General features: G+C 39.9%; 1 protein-coding gene across 1 annotated transcript in view; it reads right to left on the bottom strand.

Annotated features, from left to right (window-relative positions):
* The window catches only part of LOC149234389 (sodium/hydrogen exchanger 8-like), a 127,727-nt gene extending 106,791 nt beyond the window's left edge, over positions 1-20,936 (bottom strand). The window contains exon 1 of the mRNA XM_089368257.1: positions 20,909-20,936. Coding sequence (XP_089224383.1) covers positions 20,909-20,936 — 28 coding nt within the window. The remainder of the gene's footprint in view (positions 1-20,908) is intronic.
* Between the last annotated feature and the right edge of the window lie 4,287 nt (positions 20,937-25,223).

Genomic DNA, 25,223 nt, shown 5'->3' with positions numbered 1-25,223 from the left:
GATAGTGATATATGGCATTGACTCTTGTGTAGAAATTTAATGGGTATATTCAAAATTGCTCATGAAATTTATTAAATCACAAGACTTGAAACTACTCTACTCATTTGTGGAAACCAGATCACGATCTAGAACACAAATCATTAACATGCATCCAGATTCAACACACATACAGAGAGATTTATATAGGGGAAAGCAACTGCTCAAAACCCCTTATTATTTGTATTGTGTTAATTAAAGAATAGAGAAGAAATACAATGATTGCTCAAGCCTAAGCAACCTTTGCACTAGTATAATCTATCTCATTGCCTCACAGATTGATTCAAGCCAATATTTCCTTGCGTTGTTCCCTTTGGAATTAGGCCCCTATTAATTAGGAAATTCACCAATTTGGATTGTGTAATTCATTTATGCCCTTCTTTAACTGCATGCACCACCTGTACAACTTGGAAAAGTTTACAACTTGGAAAAGTTTACAACTGATAGTACACTACCCTTGAACTCCAATATCAACTAGGTAACACGAATTCTCTGATTGCATAAGTTAATTTAGGTTAATTGATCAGTTTAACTGGATCTCAGTGTGAAAAAATTTACACACCCTTGACTGAACCTCCACTAGTTCTACTAACAGTGAGAACTAGTTACACTAACAATAACTCAAATTAACTTAAATAGATTGCTACAAATTAGAAATCAATCATGTAGAACTGAAATCAAGTGTCTCCAACTTGAATTTACTGAGTTAACTAAGTGACAAGACCCATGTCACCTCAGTTAACTACCTCCAAGTATTTTACTGAAATTGAAATTCGAATTTCTCCTAATTTAATCAAGGCAAAATTAAATTAGGATTTTCTTGCTGCATTTTCAACACTCCCTCTCAGCAAGAAAGGGATTATCAGATACCCCAATCCTACTTCTATGGAACTCGAATTTTCCTCTTGACAAAGCCTTTGTCAAAATATTTGCATCTTGTTCCTCTGTCGAAATGTACTGCAACAACATAATCTGCCTCTGCACACAATCTCATAGATGGTGATACCGAATGTCGATATGCTTGGATCGATCATGAAATACTGGATTCTCAAAGAGTTTGATACAACTTTGATTGTCACAGTAAATCATTGTAGGATCCATCTTTTGACCAAATAACCCAACAAGAATCTTTGTCATCTAGATAGCCTCACATGTTGACTGACTTGCAGCCATGTATTTTGCTTTTGCTTAGCTGAGTGCCACAGATATCTACTTCCTATTGTACCAAGAAACTGCTACTGACCTAACACTGAAAATTCCTCCTAAAGTGATCTTCCTTTTTGATGAACTCCTGGCCCAATTTGCATATGTGAAGCCTTGCAGCTTCACTCACTTTGTTCATTTGTACCAAAGACCAAATTGAGTAGTGCCTTTGAGGTATCTCAACACATGTTTTGTTGCATTCCAATATAGTTTGGTTGGCTTAACCATGGCTTGACTAAGTTGGTTAACTGCATAACACATGTTCGGTCATGTGTTCACCAAATACATGAGTGAACCCACAAGCTGCATGTAGATGGTAGCCTCCACTTCCTCACCTGAAGTGGCATCCTCTTTCCTCCAGTTACCTTCTAAAGGAGAGCCAATGGGTTTGTTGCTGTCCATGCAGAACTTCTTTAGTATCTCGTTGGCATACTTGCCCTGAGAGACAAACAGCTTTGCATCTCCTTACCATACTTCCAAATCGAGGAAATAATGCATGAGTCCCATGTCCTTCATCTCGAACTCTCTTGTAAGGTCCCCCTTGCAATATTTGATCAGCTTCTCATCACCAGTAAGGATAAATTCATCAACATATAAAACAATAATCAATAACTTACCTTCTACCACAATGTGATAAAGGTTTGCATCTGCTTCACTTTTGGTGAAGCCCAAACTGGTGAGATAACTATCAATCATGGTATACCAAGCATGAGGTGCTTGCTTGAGTCCATACAACGTTTGCTTGAGTCTGCACACATGACTCTCTATCAAAGGTCTCAAACCCCTCTAGCTGCTCAATATACACCTCCTCCTCAATAACTCCATTGAGGAATGTTGTCTTCACATCCATCTAGTGGATCTTCCACCCCATCTGCGTTGACAGTGCTAGAATTGACCTAATAGATGAGTACCTTAGTACTGGAGAAAAGGTCTCCTCATAGTCAATTCCCTCCACTTGAGAGAACCCCTTGGCCACAAATTTGGCCTTGTGTTTCTCTATGCTCCCATTTGCTACATGCTTTACCTTGTAAATCCATCTCGAACCAACCACTGATTTTTCTGTTGGTCTTGGGACCACTTCCCAAACATTGTTTATGACAATGGAATCATATTCCTCTACCATAGTGTCAACCCATATTGGTTGTTGCGCTGCTTCCTCTAATGAGGATGGTTCTATCTCAACTAGCTCACTCATCAAATCCATGTACCAAGTGTACCAATCTTGTGACCTCCTCTGCCTGTGTTGTGATGTGGGTGCTCCAACATTCTCTCTAGCATCTTGTAATACTTTTTTAGCTTCCCTGGTCCGCTTCCTTCCTTCTCTGGATGTCTCTACTTGAGTGGATGTATCCACTCTCTCCTCCTCTACTTGTGGCTACTCCATGACTTCCTGAGGTTCTTCCTTTGGATATAAAAGCTCCTGATCAGGTTACAATTGAAGCTCCCTCTCAAGAGAACACCTCATTTCCTTCTCCTCATCAAACTTCATATCCTGTTTGACCACTATCATCCTGATGGATGGAAAGTACACCCAATAGTTGTGAGATTTATTAGTGTACCCCACAAAGATGCCCAACTCAGTTGTTGGCTCTAGCTTTTTCCTCGCTTCATTGGAAACATGACAGTAAACCGATGATCCAAAGATCCTGAAGTGTGACACATCTGGTTTCTTCCCTGAAAAAACTTCCTCTAATGTACTCATGCCGAGAATCCTGTGAGGACTCTTGCTATGCAAATAGACCGTTGTGTTACATGCTTCAGCCCACAAGTGTAGAGGTAGGCTTTGGTCATGCAACATCGCTCGTGCTACTCCCACAATAATTATGTTCTTCCTCTCATCCACCCTATTTTGTTGTGGGTTCTAAGGTGATGTCAACTCTCGTCAAATGCCTTCCTTTGCAGATAATTTTTTAAACTCATTCGACATGTACTCACTACTGTTATCGCTCCTTAGAGCCTTCACTTTCCTACCAATCTCTTTCTCAACAAGTGCTTTAATATCAACAAACTTGGAGAATGTCTGGTCTTTCTTCTGCATGAAGTAGATCTAGCACTTCCGTGAGAAATCATCCATAAATATAACATAATACTTATGCTTGGCGGTGGAGGCTGTCAGGAAAGGTCCACATACATTAGAGTGGATCCTTTCAAGGATTGCATGTGCCCTGTTGTCCCAATCATTGAAGGTGGTTTTTGTGTACTTTCACAGTGTACACCCTTTGCATGTATCTCGGTGCTCTAGTGCTCCTTTAGGGAGGCCTATAGAAATATGTTGCATGATATTCAAAGCACCATGATGCAAATGGCCAAGTATTTTATGCCATAATTCACTGACATCTCGGCTCTATACCTTCTCTGCTTTTGTGCTCAATGTTTCACAATCTTCCACAACTAATTTGTACATGTTCTTCACTCAAACCCCGATTTGCTTCACTTGTCCCGTGTCGATGTGTCTCAAGAAATCCTTTCTTTTTTTGAATATCACATCGTATCCACGGTCTTCCAACACCGCAACAGAAACTAGATTCTTCTTTAGACCCGGTACATACATCACATTCTTGAGCCTAAGAGGGGGGCCAGACTCCATCTGAAAAGTAATTGTACCAATGTCAGTCGCGTTATACCTTCCATCATCTCCCATCTTGATGTGCATGTGGAGGTCCTTCTCCTCCAAGTTACTGAAGAATTATTTGTTGTCTATCATGTGGAATGAGGCATCGTTGTCGAGATACCACACACTACCCATCATTGTGCTTGCCATACATAAATGCAATGAGGGTAAAATCAATTTTGAATTGTGATGCCAAGGCTTCACCTGCTGCTCATCCTGCAGTCTTCTTGCCTGCTTTCTTCTATGGACATTTTGTGGCATAGTGTCCCAGTTCATGACAGTGAAAGCACTTGATTTTAGACAACTCTTTATTCTTTCCTCTTTGAACCGATTATGCTTTGGATTGGGATTTCTTCCATTTCCCTTTATTTTCCTTTCCGTCGAAGGCACAGTTCTCCTCATCATCACCCTTGGACGAGGTTCCATCTCTAGTGTTCCACCTTATCTCCTCCTATACCAAATCAAACCAAAGGCATTCCCAATTTGGTAGCTTCTCCCTCCCATTTACTGAATCTTGGTAGTTGTGCTAGCTCGTGGGAAAGCCTAGAAGTGCTGGGCTTACCAGATCATCCTCTGCTACAATAACACCAACTTGACCAAGTTCATCACGACATTGTGTGAACCTGCTAAAGCACTGTGGAATTGTGTTGCCCTTATGCATCTTGATTTTCTGAAGCTTGTCCTTCAGTACCAACTTCCTATGGTCACTATTGTTCTCGAACAAATCTATCAAGGCCTACCACATTGCATATGGAGTCTCTTTCCCATGGAGATTCGAGACAATATGATCTCGAACTCTCTCCAATATGATCCTACCTGCCTTTGCTACACACTTCTTCCATTTTGTTAGATCCCTAGCATTAGATGTTTGAGGCTTCGGGATATCATTATCTATGAATTCCTTTAGTCCATTATCTTCCAACACTGCCTCCATCCTATCCTTCCAAGCAACATAATTCGAGCTACCCTCAAGGGCATACTCCAGTCTCGATCCATAGAAAGTCATCCCGCTAGCTCTAAAGAATTGATCCTGCAAATTTGATTCACATGCAAAGATAACTTCGAATTCTCTTCTCTACTATGATTCCTACTTTGATACCATGTAGAAATTTAATGTGTAGATTCAAAACTGCTCATGTAATTTACTAGATCACAAGACTTGAAGCTACTCTACTCATCTGGGAAACCAAATCATGATTGAGAACACAAATCATTAACATGCATCCAGATTCAACACTCATACACAAAGATTTATCTAGGAGAAAGAAATTGCTCAAAACCCCTTACTATTTGTATTGCATTAATCAGAGAATAAAGAAGAAATACAATGCGTGCTCAAGCCTAAGCAGCCTCTGCACTAGTATAATCTATCTCACTGCCTCACAGACTAATTCAAGCCAATACTTAGCCAATTTCTCAGCCCGCCAAGCTCCTATTTCCTTGTTTTTTTCCCTTGGGATTTGGGCCCCTATTAATTAGGAAATTCACTAATTTGGATTGCGTAATTCCTTTGGGCCCTTATTTCACTGCATGCACCACTTGTACAACTTAGAATAGTTTACAACTATTAGTACACTTCCCTTGAACTCCAATATCAACTGGGTAACTCGAATTCTCCACATGCATGAGTTAATTTAGGTTGATTGATTAGTTTAATTGGATGATCACTTATTGTGAAAATGGTTACACACCCTTGCAGAACCTCCACTAGTTCTAGTAGTAGTGAGAACTAGTTACATTGACAATAACTCAAATTAACTGAAATAGATTGCTACAAATTAGCAATCAATCATGTAGAATTGAACTCAAGTGTCTCCAACTCGAATTTACTGAGTTAACTGAGTGACAAGGCCTATGTCACCTCAATTAACTACCTCCAAGTATTTTACTGGAATTGAAATTAAAATTTCTCCTAATTTAATCAAGGCAAAATTAAATTAGGATTTTCTTGTTGCATTTTCAACATCTTGTGCTTATGACAGTGACAAAAATATATACAGTGAAACCGAGGTAACCCTATGAGATATTTTATATACTTGTCTGTTGACATCTTAAGAGGATCCTGCATGATCCTATATTGGTCTTGAATGTCCTTATGTGTTTGATATTGAAATACTTATGTATCATTGTACATTCTATCTCAACTAAACATTTGATGAATATCTAAGAAGAAGAATGTTGGGTTTTTCTCCTTGTGGGGTTTTTCCCTGGTCTTTGACATAAATCCATGTGTCTCTATTGTGTATGTTTTTCTTCTATTATTCCTTATTGTTCTGCTACATTGTTGATGTTATTGTTCTCTCAACATAATTGCTAATGATGATATGATGTTATGGGGTGAATGTGATATGAAAATGTTGAAAAATATTAAAATTGCAACGATCTACAACAGAGAACAATCTAGTCCTAAAAATTAACATGGTATCAAAGGTGGGTTGAATAAAGATCATTGAGATCACCCATGTGAAGACACATATGATGGATTTCTTGAGTGAAAGGGATGAAGATGTTGGAGACCTAAAAGAATGTTAGGGTTTGAAGGAAACCCTAGGGAGCCCTTGTTCGTACAAATAAATATAAGGGTTCATAAGAAACCCTAGGAGTGGCCTTGAATATGGTAAAGTCTTGTCTTTATAGCATTGGAACCCTAGTGTGATTTAGAATTTTCATGATATGATATAATCTGTGCAAAGTTATTGAGCTATTCAAGTACATATGTCAGATTCAGAGTAACCCTATATTGGCCTATCTCCCTATAGGAGATAATGTGATCCAGAAACAATGGTCTTCTTGAACATTAATAATTGAATTTGGTTGTTGATGAAAGAGATTAAAGATATAGGTGGTGTTCATTTATTCCTTTGCAGATGTCATCGACATATGGTTGATGGATAGTGGTGTCCCATGGCTAAGAAGGAGGCAGGATCAAGAGGGAGTTGGTGTTGGAGAATGAAGAAGCCACTCTCATGTCTAGAGAAGAAAGCATGAAGAAGCTCAAATGTAGAGGATTCTATGTAGAGTCATGCTTCATCGTCAGGTACACTTTCATTATGTTTATTTATCTTGCTATTATTACTCTTTCTCTTGTTTTGGGGTTAATAGGTACATCGAATGAATGTGAGGACCAAGTTCTCTATATCAAGATTGAGGAAGATGTAGAGCCACCCCATGACTAGAGCGACACTTGCAAATGGACAAGACCTCAAGACCTCAAGGGAAGGATTGCAGTCTCCTAGGTTGATAACTATGATTGAAGAGGCTTCCTATTCAAAGGGAGTAGACTATCAGATGAATACAACAATATGATGAGATGATGAGAGCAATATGTCCTTCATGAAAGGACCATACTAGATGACAAAAATGCAGCAGTATCATATAATTTTGTGGTAGAAAGTTTGTGCTCTCAGAGGGAAAGCACTATGCTAAGATCCTAGCACCAGTTTCTATATGCACTATTATCATATGTATGTGAAGTTGGCTTCCCACATGATGCATTTAAGGTAGAAGCATATTTGGAACTACCTTAGGGCTTTGAGGCACGTGAGAAAGAGACTCATGATTGTTGATCTAAGAAAGTCCCGCATGAACTCAAGTAAGTCCCCTAGGCTTGGCACACTTGGATTGATGGACATCCGATGTAGATACCAACCTCTCTTCAAGGTTGAAGGTATGTCTTTGATATTTGGTCTTACATGCTTATAATTTGTTTTTTGATAGGACCAAATCATCTCATCGTTCAATGTCAGAGGGAGTTGACCTATGAGACTAAGGTGATCTACTTTTTTAGACTAGAAGTGTAACTAAGATATGATGAAGTGATCTGTAAACTTCTGTGGATATTCCATTGGACAGCTCATCACAATAGATTTGATAATATTATGTTAAAAAAAATATGAGTTTCTACACTATTACAGTTTTATTAAACTTTAATATTTTCATATTTAACTTTGAATAGTGCATGCATGTGAATGGAAATTATGCATAAAAGTAGAGAATGACAAGACAATCTCACACACACAAAAAACACAAGATATGCTCTCTGGGAAACCCTTTCGGGAGAAAACCTAGTTGGAAGGTGAGCATGCCTCACTCTCTTTCTCTGTCTGGAAATATGACTGCAGGTACAAAGAAGTAATGTCTGTGGACTATGGGATACTATAGTGGGAGTATGCTCTTTGTTTTCTCTACCTCATATCTCTCCCGGCTATCTTTGCTCAGTTATGGAACAAAATTCTCTCGAAAGAATGGAATGCCTCTTCCTCCTAGTTGCCCGGTTATAACACAACCATATAGCCTACTAGTGGTTAATTTTGACTACATAAACTCTTAACCAGAGTTACAATATACACTCTTCTAGAGTATTTTACATCATAATTACGTGGCTAGCCCCTTTTCCATGATAGGGGGATGTCGTGGCAATCTCCCAAACTATAGGTGTGAAAACAAGAAGGTCAACTTCTAATTGACATAACTTTTGCATACAGACTCTGATTGATGTGCTTCTTGTGTTGTTGGAAATATTTTTGTGTGTAGAATAGAATTAAATGGTGCAACATTAAAGTTTCAAATTTTTACCCCCAAAAATGTCATTTTATGCCTCAAAACACTCTCGGAAGTCTTTAGACCTCATTTTGCCAAATTGGGTCTGTTGGTAAAAACGGTCCTGTGAGATTATTCCTCCACTTTTTCCACTCCAAATGCATTGAAATGGATGAAAAACAATATAATGATCCAATCCATATCACACCTCCCCAGTTTGGGAGGATTTTGGTCCCCAAAAGCTTTTACTGAATGAGGTGAGGAAAATTTTCCTCCACCTTCTCTCTGGTGTACCATTTAGCTTTTCCTGAAAGTTGTCCCTTCAATATAATCTGCCAAAGGTCATGCTACCCCTTTCTTGTAGTTTTGGAACTCTTCTGTAAAACTTTATCTTCTTTCAACTCTGCCTGAGCATCTGGTGCCAAATCCTCCACAAAAGGTAGGACTTGTTCCTCTTCCTAATATAGCATGGAAGGTTCATATAGCTTCAGATTCCCTACATTCACAACCGAGTAAATGTGCATATATGGTGGTAAACTAAGTCGATAGGCATTGTCACCCACCTTTTCTAGTATCTCAAAGGGACCATACCTCAAAGCCTTGATTTTATTATCAGGCCCCTACAACCTCTCCTTGTTCAACTGTAACCATACTTTGTCTACCACCTTGAATGACTTCTCTGTTTTGTGTTGATCATGCAAGGCCTTATACTTATCTTGTGACTTATGCAGTGTTTCTTGTACCTATATATGGATCTTCTTGATCTTTTCTATAAATTTTTCAGCCCTCAAAGCATCTCTTGTAAGATCTTCCCTCACTCCTCCTTGTTACCCATATGTAATATCCAAAGGTGAAGGTGGAAAATATCCAAAACAAGTCTCAAATGGTGACTTTATTGTAGAAGTGTGGATTGATCTGTTGTAAGAATGTTGTATATATACCAAATTTTCATCCCAGGTCTTCAAATGCTTCTGGTTGTATCCCCTCAGAAGTTGCACTAAAGTATTGTTGACTACTGATGTCTGCCATCTGTTTGTGGATGGAATGTTGTAGATCTCATCAACTTCTTGTCCATCTTCTCTAACAATGTAATCCAAAATGCACTAAGAAATATTGTATCCCTATCTGAATGATGCTTGTTGAGAGATTTAATGGGTGTATTAATTCTCCTGCATCTACATGTCAATCCAGGCTCGTAAACACGAGTTGTATTGCACTTTCTAAATTTAGTTTTTGGTCAAAGTTCTAATGGTTTCCTTTATGAAATGAGTTAGTTGAATCTAGCACACAATTCATCAAACCCTAGCTAGCAGAATCAATAATCAAATTCTAACTTGAAACTCTTAATGGATCTATACTTAAATGAAATCCTAATCTGTATCACAAGATATATGCTAAGCAAAAAATTCCAATTAACACTTTATCAAATAACTCAGATCTCATGAAAACCCTAAGAGACCCTAATTTTGTTACCCATGCTACTCTTGAATGAAAAGTTGCAAATTCTAATCTACATCAAGCATGTTCGGAAGGCAAGTAAACTTGAAACTAAACTTTCCAAAGGTAACTTCAAATCTGTGATAAGCTTCACTCTTGGACACGACTCGGAAGAATCTCTAACTAAAAACCTATTCAATCCTCTTGCTTGTTTAACTAAGTGCAAACTTAAATCCTATACCTGAAATTAAAAAGACACAATAACTTCAAATCTGCTATCAAACCCTCACTTTAACAAAATACAATCTTCTAGCATTGAATCATTACGAAAGGAAAACTTAACTCAATGAAATACCAACTCTCCTTGTCAAACCAATGAAAGCTTGTATGCAAACTGATAAACTTATGACACTCCAAAGCTATACTCTATTTTTGAAATAATAGAAATTTAAGTTAAAAGCAATCTTCTGCCTGATCCAATCAATCAAAGAAAGAACGATCCTCTGGTATCTAACTATTCTTAATTCTGTTATGGAAATCGATTCTTAAGGCTTAACACTTGCTCTGCGAGTTATGAATGGGAAAATCGAAAGTGGAGTTAGTTATCTCATCAATTCAATGATTATAAAACCAAGTTAGATTTCCAGTTCTAGGATTTCATGCTAAGTTTTAATGATTTAATGAGATTGATCAGTCTATACTCCACATTGTGACTCTAATTCTCTTGCTGTATACACAACATTCATTCTGTATTTCTCGAATTCATATCAGTATTTATAATCGGATTTTTATGGGGAAATTGAGATGATCGTTGTGCAATTCAGGCTTGGGATTGGGATTGTACCTACGATTGGGCAACGCTGTTGTGCAACAAGAGATGGAATGCTCACGCAGAGACTCTGAAAGTCATTTTAAATCAGAAGTAAAGGATCAGAGTGCTGGGTTGAGGACGCAGTGAACAGAGGCTACTACATTCATCGTTGATTCGCTTTGAAAACAGAGAGTGCCTAAGAGAAATTAAGGAAATGCGTTTTTGTTTGAGATCAACTTGTAGAGAGCGTGCAATCCAATCAACTATAAATATTGATTAATCTATTCATTTACCATATAACCAAATCAAATCTTTTGAAAACTTGCTCACTCGGAAACCAAAACAAAATATGTCACAAATGCCAGAACGATGTAATGTAAACAAAATGAATTTGAAAGCTCTTTAACACAATCAATCAATGCTGGAAACTAAATTTAAATTCTTCTCAAAACAATTCAGAAATAAACTAAAACTTAGAACAAGAAAATCGACTACTAACTACGAAATTAATTTGCCTAGTGGTGGTGGGCCCTTGCCACTTTCGGGTATGAAACTTATAGCAAAATGGAGAGAATCAAATGACTATATCAAACATTTACAGCTCTTGCAAACACAATTTCCTCTTCAACACAAAACCAAGGCAAAGATCATTTCCATTGATAAAAATCTCAGTAGAATAATAACAGAAAATCTTCAATCCCCCTCCCTCTCCTATGCGTGTTGTTCTTCTTTTTATACATGCTGAAGGTGAGATTAATTACATTCTAAATGAAATGGGACAACAAAACAAATTCATGTTGTGTTTGACTTCTCTAGATGGCCTTCGAATAGCTAATGGTTGATGCTGATGTTGATCAATGCATGGATGGAGGGAAAGAACTTATCAAACCGTAATTGTGGCATAAAAATAGGCAGATCCGAATTTCACTGTTAAGTACAAATCTGGATATTTTATATAAATTGGCCTCAGAGAACTCCACATATCTCCCAAACCATATGGAATTTTAGAAAACTACTTCAAAGTTAGTAAATTGGCTATACTGGGACCAAAACCCATGTGCCATATTTTCTTCATTCGCCTTCACCTGCACAAAAATCAAGGCGGAAGTTGGCAGTTTGAAAATTATTGTAGATTTGGGCAATTTTGTGAATTTCCTTCTAGAGACCTGCAAGAGTGACCTGGGTGCAATCCAGGTTATGGAAAGGTAGTACAACATTAATTTTTACAATAACCTCTCTCAGTTTCTCCAGAAGCATGCCGAAAGTGTTAAAAGCCACAAATTGGTCATTTCCGTACTCTACTGGCTTGTGAAGGAACTCGTCGATCGAAACTTGTGAAAAATGAGCTTAGCGAAACCGTCATTAGTAAATCATGGCATAATCATCTTTAATCATAGAAAATCTAAGAAAACTAATGATAGTCAACCACAAGACATAAAATGTGATTTGGCAGCAAGTTGATGGAATTAGGGTACGAAACGGGTTAAAGACCTAGGGTTTTAAGGTATGAATGGTGATATTGCATGATGAAAACATGGGCATTTTCGAGGCCCATCAATGCTCCTTGGTATCCCAAAGTGCACCGAAACCTGTCAAAAGAACAAGTTTGTTGCTTCTTGCCCACTGATGGTCTTTTTATAGGGCATCAGAACACACATCTCACTGAACCTGTCACATACCACGAATAGGTAGTCATGTCCCTTCCTAGTTTGGTAAACCTCCCACAAAGTCCATGGAAATTCGTTCCTAAGGATGAGTAGGTACAACTAAGGGATGAAATAGACCCTATTTCCTGTTCTTAGGCTTGTTGATACAACAAAGCATGCATCCTCTTTTGAACCTAGTTGCATGTGCTTGCATCTTGGGCCAATACACATGCCTTTACAAGTTAGCCATAGTCTTCCCTACACCAAAGTGCCCTGCAACGTTGGAGGTGTGAGCCTCTTTGATCAACTACAATCACTCACCTTTAGGAACACATATGTTATCCATCCTGTAGAGTAACCCATCCTGGAGATGGTAGCCAACCGTGTTCTTGCCATTGTGCACATGACTCTGACTCTGCAACTGTTGATACACCTCCTTGAAGTCCTCATCTTCTGAATATGCCTCTTTGTATGCATCATGGGTGAATGGATCCATGTGCATAAGATTCCCTAAAGTTGTGATCTTTGATGTGGGTGGCCTTAACAACATGTCAACAAACTTGTTTGTGCTTCCTTTCTCATACTTGATCACCCAATGAAACTATTGTAGAAACCCGATCCACTTGTAATGCCTGGTATGTTGTAGCTTACTTTGGGCTTGCAAGTACTGTAACGGCTGGTGATATGTGTGGATTACTGTCTCCTTTCCCATCAGATAGTGCTTCCACTTCTTCACAACTTGCACCATGGCATAGAGCTCCTTGTCCTATGTAGGGTAGTTAAGGAATGCACCATGAAATACTTTAGAATGGTAGCATACAAGCCTTCCTCCTTGCATCAGGAAAACTCCCATAGCATACCCACTCGCATTTGTCTCCACTTCAAAGGATCACTGCAAGTTTGGTAATGTCGAAACTGGTGCTTGGCTGATCTTCTTCTTTATCTCTTCGAAATCCCTTTGCTAGGCTATGAAATTCCTTAGGTACCGTGTTGCCCCAATGAAACTCTTGACCTCAAAAACATTAGTAGGCACCAACCATTTCATGATGGCCTCCAACTTGGAAGGATCTATCTTCAGTTCTCCTCCACCGATCACATACCCCAAATACACCAAGGATTGTGTTGACAGTACTGGACCTGCCAACATTCAGGGGATCTCCTCGGAATGAAGTCCCAACTAGACCTCACACCATTTGGTGTAGGAATCCCATTGGGTACGATGACCTGGTTTCCATTATCTTAGAGATTTTCCTTAGCTCTTATTGTTCAGTACATGAGTGTGTTATGCTTGTATTTTAAAAAAGCGACGTTTGTATGCCTGGTGAGTGCGTAATGTAACTTGTTTCCAAGTTCTGTTACTGTAAAGGGAGAGGGTAAAAGTGAGCCCCTAGATTAGAGGTATTAGTACCACCCAGGGAGAGACACATGCGAACCAACAAGGGTCTGACCAGCATCCAGCGAAGTAGTCCATAGCCACAGCGGATGCTGCAGTCATTAAAACCAAAGTGCAATGGAAAACAAGTACACCATCTAGCAGAGTAGTCCACATGAAGGTGACAATTGTTATAACCAGTAAACAAGAATGGTATGTCTAATTTCCTATGGAGTAGTCCACAAGGATGAGACAACAGTGATAAACAATACAACACATCTTCAACAATGTAAGTACTAAAATAACCAAAGTAGTTCAACTATCTTAGTACAGGTTAAGAAAACATGCATTACAAATGTTTAAAGAGTAGTCTTACAAACATCTACAAAACATGTGTGAAAACGTGCTAGCCTTAACAGGCTTTTGAATTAAGCAAAACTCCCAAGACACATATGTACACCATACATCACTAGTCCCAGTAGTGGGACATTGGAGCTACTCTTCACTCCTCAAAGAACAAACTACAAACTCTCAAGGATATGTGGGAGGAGCCAAGGTGAAAAGTCCCTACTCATACAATGGGAGGGGTATATATAGCCAAGGGTGATTCTTGACCCTTGTGACTCTTGGACTGCCCTCGTGACTGTTCAACTTCCCATGAATTTTCAGTTGACATGACTCTTCAGCTTCTTATGTGCGTCCGTTGGACTTCACTTTACATTAAATTCAGTTACAAAGGATATGGACCATAGAGGTGATGTGGTTGAGACAACTCATGACACAACTCGACATGACACTGCTGACATGTATTGGATGACTGTGATGTCCATGCTAAGCTATTGCGCTGCTGAGTGATGGATGTACTCTTGGTGTGCTTTGTCTTCTCCTCCACATGACATAGTGCTGCAGGGTCTTCGATGGTCTTGGTCTTGCTTGATGGTTCAATGCATGTGTTCCTTTTTCTTATTGCTTGATATGCTTGGTACGTCCGTCCAGCTGCAAGCAAGTCTTCTAGCATGTGCGCTCCTTCTTCATCTCGTTCATTGTCTCGCCATGATCTACTATTATACCTTTTCTTGTAATGCACTCATGACAAGACGACATCAAATCCAAAACCTCCTAGTCTAGCATGATACATTGTTCTCATGTTCCAGGTGGCAGGGAGGGAGGAAAACTCACTGAGACAGCGCAGAGCGTAGCTTAGGCTGGCATGAGGAATTCTGGGAGGACAACCTGCATTATCGGGAAAAATTGCACAATGATCACTAGCGGGCAGAATTGCGTAGTGAAGTTTACTAGTGTCAGCTGCTAGGTGGGACCCTGAGGGGGGGAAGTTCTATGTAGTTTCCAGAGGGAAGATAGTTTGGGCTACAGAGGGACAACTGGGCGGTTCTACGCAGTTTCTAGAAGGAAGACAGAGCGGGACTGCAGAGGGGAAATTGGGCAGCTCTCCACATTTTCTAAGAGCAGTGTAGGACAGGGATGCAAGAGACTTGCTGAGCATGACTGCATAATTTTTGGAAACAGTGCAGGACGGGCAGTAGAGGGTACTTCCAGACATGTTTGCACAGTTTTTAAGGGCAGTGCAGAGCAAGGCAACAAGGGTCAGTTGGGAAGTTCTACGTAATCTTTTAGAATAGTGCAGAGCAAGGTAGCAGAGGACCAGTTGGGCATGTCTGCGCAGTTTTGGGCAACAGTGCAGACCCAGGTCTCAAAGTAGTGCAAACTTTCAATAGGCAATAAGGAGGCATGATGATTGTGCTTGAGAAATGCGCAGTTTAGTTTGGACATGGAGGTAGTTTCTGCGCAATTATGGGAGACAAATAGGCTGCTCACCTCCAGGATTGTGCAGTGCAGCTGACATGGAGGACAAGCTCAAGCACTGTGCAGTTTTGGGCAGTAGAACAGGGTCACTGAGGGCTGAGACTGCGCAGTGTAGCTCAGTTAGGGTTCGGTGGAAGAGGGTTGTTCAATTAGACAGATTTTCAGGAAAATGGTTGTGTTGAAAATGAACGTGTGCAGACTTGACGTTGTGATGAAACACTTAGCATACTTTGACGATGGGACAACACAGACCATCAATATAGAAAGACAAAACATGCCCTTGTTGAGCCTATCTTCGACTGATACTTTCGGATGACCGTGACGACACTTGCGCGACAATGCTTACAACTTTGTGTATGAGTACAATGGGTGTTCACATAGTGAAGACAACCCAAACACATAAAGACAAACCTTCAAAATCACCAAAACAAGATCGCAAGCACGACAAAGCAATCAACATTCTGAAAGACAATCGCTGGTCAAACAAGCAAAAGGTAAAAAAGACTTCACAAGAGCTCATGGGGTGAGCTTGAGTGTTTGCAACCATCAAAGGAAAAAACAAGGAAGGCTCCCAAATTTGGATGTAGGCCAAAGTTTTGGAGGGTATTGCAGTCGCTACAACACTTGGCGACACACTGGTTGAATACCAACTTCTCTATTTTGGTTCATTTCAATGTAGGGCCTTGGCCTTTCAGGGAGTATTGATTCATTGTACAGATCACTTCGGCTTCCCCATTTTCCCCATGGACAAACATGGTTCACCTTGTATCGACTCAGTTGAAAACAACACAAAATTTAGCCAGATCTCAGTGTTTCAAATTAGGAAGGGTAATTTGGCTCGTGAGCTTAAGATTTTAAGAGTATAGTTTTTCATCTCTTGTGTTGCTATGCTGCCAGCAGACCTCGACAGTACCCCGACGAAGTCACACAGGAACACAAGCATTGCTCCATTGCCAGTGAGCCTGGATAGTACCCTGGTGGAGTTGCTTGCTTCACTTCTCTATGCAGGAAGCCTTTCTCTACTTTTTCCTTTGTTATTTTTTTTTGAAAGAGGACTGTGCATAGGCACTTATTTATTATTGGGGTGGAAGATGGATCATGACTTATTGAGAGCGGAAGAGGTTGTTCCTTCATAAAAGCATGTAAATACCTTTGATTCGGGTTTTCTCGTTTAGATTTTCGCCTTCTCCATTTCTACTAGTTGGATAAGCTTGAACACACAGAGCAGAAAAGTGACTATAGGCATGAGGTTTCTCAGACTAGACATGGGTTCATGGTTTGACCAAATCTTTCCTTACAGACAGATCGTATTTTCCATCAAGGCTTCATTGGCCAGAAGTTACAACCAAGCACAAAGAAGACAGACACAAGACTAGCCAAGTGTTGCAATGTCACAAGACTCTTTGAACTTCAACCACATACAAATTCAGAAGCCAGAACAAAGTGCGAGACAACACTTATTTACAAAAAAAAGCAACAAGATAGCAAAGAAAAGAAAAACAACAAAGCAAAGAACAAAACAATAAATCAAAGCAAAATAACAAAGCAAAGAAAAAAACAACAATAAAATGAGTATGTACACAGAGTGAGGTGCAACCCCAGATTATTGAAAATAATATTTTAAGTCTCGACCATTGACAGGGAGAGTGTCAATCTTCCTGTCAAGTGATTGTAAATGATACGTGTGCTGGCCAAGCTTCTCACGAACGATGAATGGGGCAATCCATAGGGACTGAAACTTTGTGTGTTTGCCTTTGTCTTCATGGGGTTTATCCCACTTCAAGACTAAGTCCCCCATAGTGAAGTTGGTACTCCCCGCAGACTTTCTATCGAACCATCTCTTGATATGGTTCTGGTGAAGTGTAAACTTTTCTTTTGATTTCGCCCTTTCTTCCTGTAGCCTATGTAATGTGTCCATCCTATGCTGAATTAACAGACATGACTTGCCTTGGTATTCTTGGGACAACTGGAAAGAAGGCAATTAGATGTTCGATGGGAGGATGGCTTATTTTCTGTATACCAGGAAGGAGGGGGAGATATTCAGAGAGGGCTTAGGTGTGACTTGATTAGCCCATAGAGCATTCACCAGAGCGGAGTGCCAGTTTCGTTGTTTAGAGTAAATGGTCTTTTTTATGATGCAGATAAGATTTTTGTCTGTGGACTCGGTAAGACCATTTCCCTGTGGGTAGTGTTAGCACTTAAAATTTCACCTCAGGCTGAGAAAGGTAAACCTCAAGGCAACATCAAACCACTTAGCCTCGTAGCTAGCCCTACGGGGCTGGAGAGGGCTCTCTCCGGTCTATCTCGATAAAGATCTTCAATGGGCGAGATAACCAATAGGGTAACACTGATTTTAGGCTAGTAACCTAAAAAAAAGGGTTGATTTGGGATTTTTAGGGTTTTTGGTGGAAAATTGAGGAAATGGCAATTTTGGGTGCGGGGATTGGACACAGTTTCTGCAGGGGGTTCTTTGGGGCGAGGTAGGAGACAGTATTGATGCCTTTGATAGAGGTGAATGGATGAGAAAGACAGGTGAGGAGCTAAGGAGAGCAAACAATAACTTTGAATTCTCCTTAAACAGTTGAAAACATTGATATTAAGCAAACTTAAAAGCAGAGCATGACAGTCATGAGTTCTACTTTAACACTTCATTTGCCTAATGTGCATAAGGAAAAGTAAGGAAATGATTCACATAACACACTTACAAGTACAAAGAGAAACACATCATCAATACATGTGACCACAAGAATCCCAAAAAGGACTGCAAAACCCTGGTCTTCCTTAGCCAAAAATTGCAGAGATACAGTGAATAATACAATGATAGCTTCTCCCTCAAGAGTCCAACCATGAAAATGAGCCAGAAAGTACATAATATAGATCATCTAACATCTTTCCCTGCCTCTAGGGGTCGAGCTCACTATCCTAAGAGCTGTTTCAACCACTTCTAAACTAAGCACTAAAAACTAGGCAGTCAAAACAACTTGCCTCTATAAGCTAGGAAACCAATTCATTCATTTAATTTTCACCTATTTCATGAATGAATCTTCTAGAAGAGATACATAAGTGTAAAAGTATCAAAAAAATTACATTATTTACATCAATGAGGATAACAATCCACTCCAAAAAGTCAAACATGGTCAAATCTGCGTTTTTCTGAGCTGTACAGTGAAATTTTGAGAAAATTGCCTGATAGGTCGCGCACCTCTGCCTGACGGGTCACGCGCCTTTGAGGGCACTTTTGGGGCACTTCCAGGTGTTCAAATTGAGCAAGAGTAGGCTTGTTGGAAAGGTCTGTGAGTCTACTTTCCAACCTAACTGGAATTTCTGAATTTGGTGGTCATTTGCCCCTCCAAAATTGCAATCTCCCAAGACTGCTTTCTGTGTCTCAAAAATGTGGCAGAAAGTCATTTTTTACTTGTTTTTTGACTTTCTGGAGGCCCAAAACTTCATAAAATCTCTTGGAAATGGATGAGAATATGTAAATTTTCATGAAAAATCTGTAAATGTTGAGTTTTTTCAAAATGGAGTTGCCAAGAGAAAGGGTCGCGCGGGGGGTGAGACCCGTTAAGCGGAAAAACCTGTTTTTTGCCTTAAAAACCAAAAATCACCCAAAATGCTCAAAATTTCTTGGAATTTGTGTTGGGGCTGAGCTATTTAGTGCCATGCTCCTTCAAGGAAGCCTCAGCCAATATGTGGAGGGGATCGGGCCTTTTTCTCCGTTTTTGTGCCTTTGGAGCACCTTCATCTTTGCCTTGCATACGTGCATTCAGGCCCAATAGTGGTTTTTCATGTTCCGGAGCAAGCTCAACTTCTGGTGTTGACTCACGATCATCACTTTGCTCATAGTCGGTTTCGGTTTCTGACATGGTTTCAGGGGCAAAGTGACTGAAATGTACTGCTGCTTCTACTTTGTAAATTGCTGATTAAAATGTTGTTTCAAGGGGACAAGGAGCACGAGGGAAATGTTAGGGGAGGGATACTTTAAAGGGAAAATGGGAATAATAATAAAATAGGGAGTTTAGGGGAAGAATTATTGCATATACATCATTATACAATTTGATTTACAAGGATATTATGAGAGGTAGGGTTAGGGTTTAATTTTTCTTTCTTAGGGAAGAGGGGTAGGGTTTAGGGCTCTTCACAAATTTGGAAGGGAAATTTACATAGAATGATAAGGAATATGAAATGGGAGATGGGAAAAACTGATAACAATGGGATACCTCAAAACAACATCATAAACCCTAGCAATTTTTACAACTTCAAACCAAAGCACAATGGAGTTTTTCACTTGCAAATGGAGACTTTTACAAATACAATCATGACTTTCTCGAACTGTAGCAAGCAATAATTTTTCATGATGGAGGGCCTACCTTGCAAAATTTGGCAATTCGTGGCTCCTTGGTGAATTTGCAGGTGGTTTTACAAAGAGGGCGCTGACGGGTCGCGCGCCTCTGACGGGTCGCGCCCGTTATAGTTTTGCACTGGCGGAGGGCGCTCAACGGGTCGCGCGCCACTGACGGGTCGCGCGCCTGGTTCAACGGGTCGCGCGCCTGTCCAGCTCACAAATTTCGCCCAATCTCTCTTGCAATCACTTGCTCTATGACTTAGATGCACAATGAGGCTCGATGGAGGGAGATTGGGACTTTTATAACCTTATTTGAATTAATTTCATGCCCAAACCCACTTTATAATGTTTTTCCTTGACACTTTATAAACTTGACTTTTTGGTTTCCTTTTGTCCTGAAATTGACTGATTTGATGCTTTTCTTTGATAATTTTTGCAGGGATAGCATCTGAGGGATCTTGGCAAGGGAGCCAGGGTTACATGCTGTCCTTTGAAGCCTTGTGAATTTTTACCATTTTTTACAAAATTTCGAGAAATGACCTTGGCTTTAAAAACAAGGTTTTTAAATCCAAGGTGAAAATTAACTGTACAAGATAGAATCTTTCGAAGAAACACTTTGAAAATCATCCCTCTGGCTTGCTGGGCACTTATTGACCTTCAGAGACATGACCTTGAAGACAAATTTGACCTCAACCCTAGACCTAAGACTTTTGACCTCAAGACGAGACAAACAACTTTGATATAGTTTATTGACTGAAACAACTTGATCCAGCAGTGCCAAGAGGGGGACAAAGACACCAGCTCCTTCATCACGGTTATGGCATGCCTAATGGAATGCAAGACACTGATGAGACACCTACTTATGCAAATGCAAAGAGCTTTGATCGCTGATGGAGGGCTACTAGACCGACTCTAACAAGTAGTAGTTAGCAAAATGATTTAGCGTAATAACATTTTGCAATGAAAAGTCATAAAGCTTTAGCGAAGAAAAGTATGTTGCATTTTCAAAAACAAGTGATACAAGAATGCCAAGCCTTGAGATGATGTTCTGCCTTAGGAAGCTGATGACTTCCTAGTCATTCACTTGTTTCAGCAGAACTGCTTTTGTCCATCGTTTGAAGTAATCTATAGCAGTTAAGATGTAGTTGTGCTACTTTGACGAATGTGGGAAAATCTCCTCAATGATGTCTAAGCCCCACTGTTGGAATGGTTCGTCCATTGCAATAGGTTGCAGCGGGGCTACTGAACTTAGTTTTATGTCAGCACATCTCTAACAAGCCGGACACTTGTGGGCATAAGCATGTGCATCTTTTAATAATGTAGGCCAGTAGAAACCAACCTGCATGACCTTGAGTAATGTTGTGTTTCCTGCGAAGTGACCCCTGACTGGTCTGTCATGGAGATCACATAACACCCTTTATAAATCCTGTGCCTCCAGGCACTTGAGAAAAACGTCGTTGTGATGTTTTCTGTAAAGCACTCCATGCACCAACTAGTAAGATAAAGCTTTGAGTCAGAGTGCCCTCTTCTGCCGCATAGAGAAGTGAGAGGGCATGGTGCCACACTCTAGGTGTTGGCACATGTCTGCGTACCAAGAGTTTTCGTGTGAATTGAATTGGGGGGCTCACTCAACATTATACATTTCAATTTCTTACTCCCAGCTGGCGAGCTCTTCTTCTTCCTCTTGCACATGTACTGCTTTCGTTGCTAGTCTGCAAAGACCGTGACCCTTTATGGTGTGAACTGGCTTGATGTCAAGGTCATACTCTTGCAATCCTGTCATCCAGTTCACCCTTCTCTCACCCAGCTCTTGCTGAACAAGCAGTGATCTGACTGCTGGGTGCGGCACAAAGACAATGCAATGATTTTTCAAGAGGTAGGGTCTAAAGTGTTTAACTGCCTTGTATACTGCATATGCTTGTTTTTCCATGGTGGGATAGTTTAGTTCAAGTCCTTGCAAGCTCGCGCTCATGAAAGAGATAGGTCGTTCATTATTCAACTCGTCTTTCTGAGTGAGCACAACAACGAGTGAAGTGTCAGAAGCAAACGTGTAGAGAAATAAATCCTTGTTGAAGTTTGGGTTGTACAGTAAATGCGCCTTTGCTATAGCTTGCTTAATCCAAGAGAACGCTTCATTTTCCTTTTTTCCCCAACTGTAGACCACTAAGTCCTTCCTAGCCATCTCTTGAATGGGTTTGATAATCTACTCATAATCAGAGATGAACTTTCTGAGGTATACCACTACGCTTTGTCTGATAAGCCCACGGAAAGCAATGTCCATTGTGCGCTGAAATGTAGCTCCTACATTTACCAGCCCAAACGAAATTCTATAGTAAGTGAATGTACCACACTTGGTATAAAAAGTTGTTTTCAGTCTATCAGGCTCTGCTACCAGAACTTGATTATATTCTGAGAAACCCTCTAGCAAAGAAAACATCTCTGCTCCAAATATTGTCTGTAATATGTGCTCCATAGACGACACTAGGTAGTTATCTTTGTCTGAGGCATAGTTAAGATTTCAGAAATCAACGCACAGGTGGATCTCCTCGGACTTTTTTCTAACAGGGACTAGATTTGAAACCCACGTGGAATGACAAACCTTGTAGATGATCTGAGCATCTAGTAGCTTAGTCAATTCTTTTTGTATGAGGGGATCAAGTGATGGATGCACTTTCCTTAGCTTCTGCTGAAAAGGCTTGGCCCCTTCCTTGATTGGAATGATGTGTTGGATTATCACATGTCATATGTTTTCAAGTCATCATACGTCCATGCGAACACATCACGGTATTGTCTGAATAGGCAAACAAAATCTTGCCGCTCTTGTGGTGTGCAACATGTACCGAGATTCACAAACTTCGGATCTTTGTCTGTTCCCAGATTGATCTGTTCGTACAACATTGTGGAACTATGGGTTTTGGCATTCACGAGCCCCTGAAAGTGGTTTTGTAGGTCATACAACTTCTCGAGTGATACCACACCCTTGGGGATGAGGTTTCCTTTGCTATCATCAACTGCGTTCTGCAGAGACTGCTCGTGCTCATCTTCATCTATCGTTATGTCTTTGAAGACGTTAGTGTTAGCCATGAAATGCAGTATCTGTTGGTCATCATCAAAAACACATAAATTAGTGATGTTATTAGGGACATATGGCTTATACAAAATTTCAACTGAAAATATATCCCTCAACAGTGTCATCCTAACAACTGCATTTTCCAGAGCATCTGCAGCTGCGTTACGCATTCTTGGTACATAAATAATATTGAAATCTTGGAAGTTAGAGATAAGTTGCCATACCTCTTGTTGATAACTCTTAAGATGGGTGACACACAATGTATAGTGTTACGTACCTGACGCACCACAATCTCTAAGTCACCTACCACTTTTAGCACAACAACGTTGAGGCTGATGGCTTTTTGTAAGCCCAAAATGAGTGCTTCATACTCGGCGGTGTTGTTCATGCACTTGAACTCCAAGTGGCTAGAGACTAAATGTTTCCTTTACAACATTCCTGTCAAGACACAACCAGCTCCAGAGCCCTCCTATGTCTTGGATCCGTCAAAGTATAAGGTCCACATATTATTTGTACACGGACCAATTGCCACACTAGTACTACTATCTCTACTGCTATTACTGTTACAATATACTGTATAGGTTTCATTTTCGCCAGTTGGGCAAGGAAGGAGACCCAACTGTGTGTCTGGTGGGGTGGGGGATGGCTGTGCAAGATAACACCCCAACTGTGTTTCCAGAAATCAATTGCCGAACATGAGTTCTGTGAAAGCCAACGGTTCATTTTGACCATCCAAGGGAGTAACGTTGTGTTTCATGTATCTTTTCAACAACACTTGGATCTGGTTGTTTTTGCCCTTGTGAAGAAGCCATAAGTGTGACCAGTCTGTAGCAAAGTAGACCAATCTCTGCTGAGCATTAATCCATATGCTTCCGGGATGTCCACAATCACAATGTTGATGCACTTGTTATCCTCCACAATGTCCTAGGCTAAGAGGAGATCGACAGAGGTAACCACAGACCAAGCTTTCAGTTTGGTAGTTAGCCCTACCAAACCAGAGAGGGATCTCTCTATGATCACAACCAATGAATTGATTGGAAAAGAAATATATTTTAAGCTAGGTATACTAGGCTCGGGTAGGTTTTGGAAAATTTAGGGTTTTGATGCTGGATAAGGGAGAAAAACTAAGTAGCTAGGTCAGAGGATCAAAGGGTTACAACAGAAAAGATATAAAGGAGAAAGGTAGCAATACTTTTGTGATGGATCTTAGGGTTTGTCGGTGTAGTGTAGTGTTCAGAAGAAGCTAAAGGTCTTAATGAGCATGAAACATGAATTCATTAAGCAAGAAAGAAAGTAACACATAATGATTTTTCCATCAAAACAAAGCTTTATGCAAATAATTCTGTTTATAAATTGTAAGGAAAACCATTGAAGAATTGATAAATGGAAAGAGAAGATGAATATCTTTCATATAAAGTGATAACAAAGAAAAAACAACATCACAAACTTACTGCACATGAATTCCTAGATAATAGCTACAAACTGTATCCTTTGATTTCCAGAAAATATCCAAGTACAAGCTACAATAGTTCTCTCCTCTAATGTCCAACGTGTTCTATGACTAAGAAACTAATACATAAATATCAAAACAACATCTCCCCACTCTCATGGGTCGAATCCATGACTCTAGGAACTGCTCCATGAGGTGTTCTAACCAAACCCTATTGTCTAGGGAAGTTAAAAACAACTTCTTCAATTAACTTTGACTCCAACCACTCTCATAAATGAGGCCAAATTTACATAAAAACCACTTACAAAGACTAATAACCTACTATTACATCATATTTACACTAGGATTACTCAATTACATCATTTACATAAGTGAAAAAGTCAAACTAGGTCGAACTGCTGAAGAAAATAGTCTCTTGGAAAAAGCGCAGCGTCAACTTGCAAGCCACTTTTGGAGGCCTTTCTGAACTCCAAATTGAGCTCATGATATCTCATTGGAAATATATTTCTGTATGCTACAAAATGGATGCATCAAGCATTGAAAATTATCATGTATAGCCCCTAAAAAATCAATTCTCCCAAGACTGGTAAAAAAGCGTAGCATGGCCTCCAAAAACAAGGCAGAGAGGTGTTTTTTAGGTGGTTTTTGGCCATTTTCACCTTGCAAAAGATGATGATTTGGGCTGCCAAGTGTCCAAATATGATGTAGGGGTCAAAATATGTCCAAACATGTATAATTTTTCCCTTTGGAGCTCTCCAGAAAAAGCACAGTGTGGCCCATGCTACGCTTTTGGCAAGGTGACTGTGCCAAAAATTGCCAAATTTCTGCGAAAATAGGGTTGAAAGGTGGAGCGATATCTTTCTAATCATTAGGATTTTT

Source organism: Pinus tabuliformis, chromosome 8 (assembly GCF_031772625.1).
Source record: "Pinus tabuliformis cultivar Carrire ecotype Pingquan chromosome 8, CPIR1, whole genome shotgun sequence".
In the NCBI taxonomy this organism is placed as follows: Eukaryota; Viridiplantae; Streptophyta; class Pinopsida; order Pinales; family Pinaceae; genus Pinus; species Pinus tabuliformis.
The sequence above is the reverse complement of the archived record's forward strand: the minus strand, read 5'-3'. Positions and strand labels throughout refer to the sequence as shown.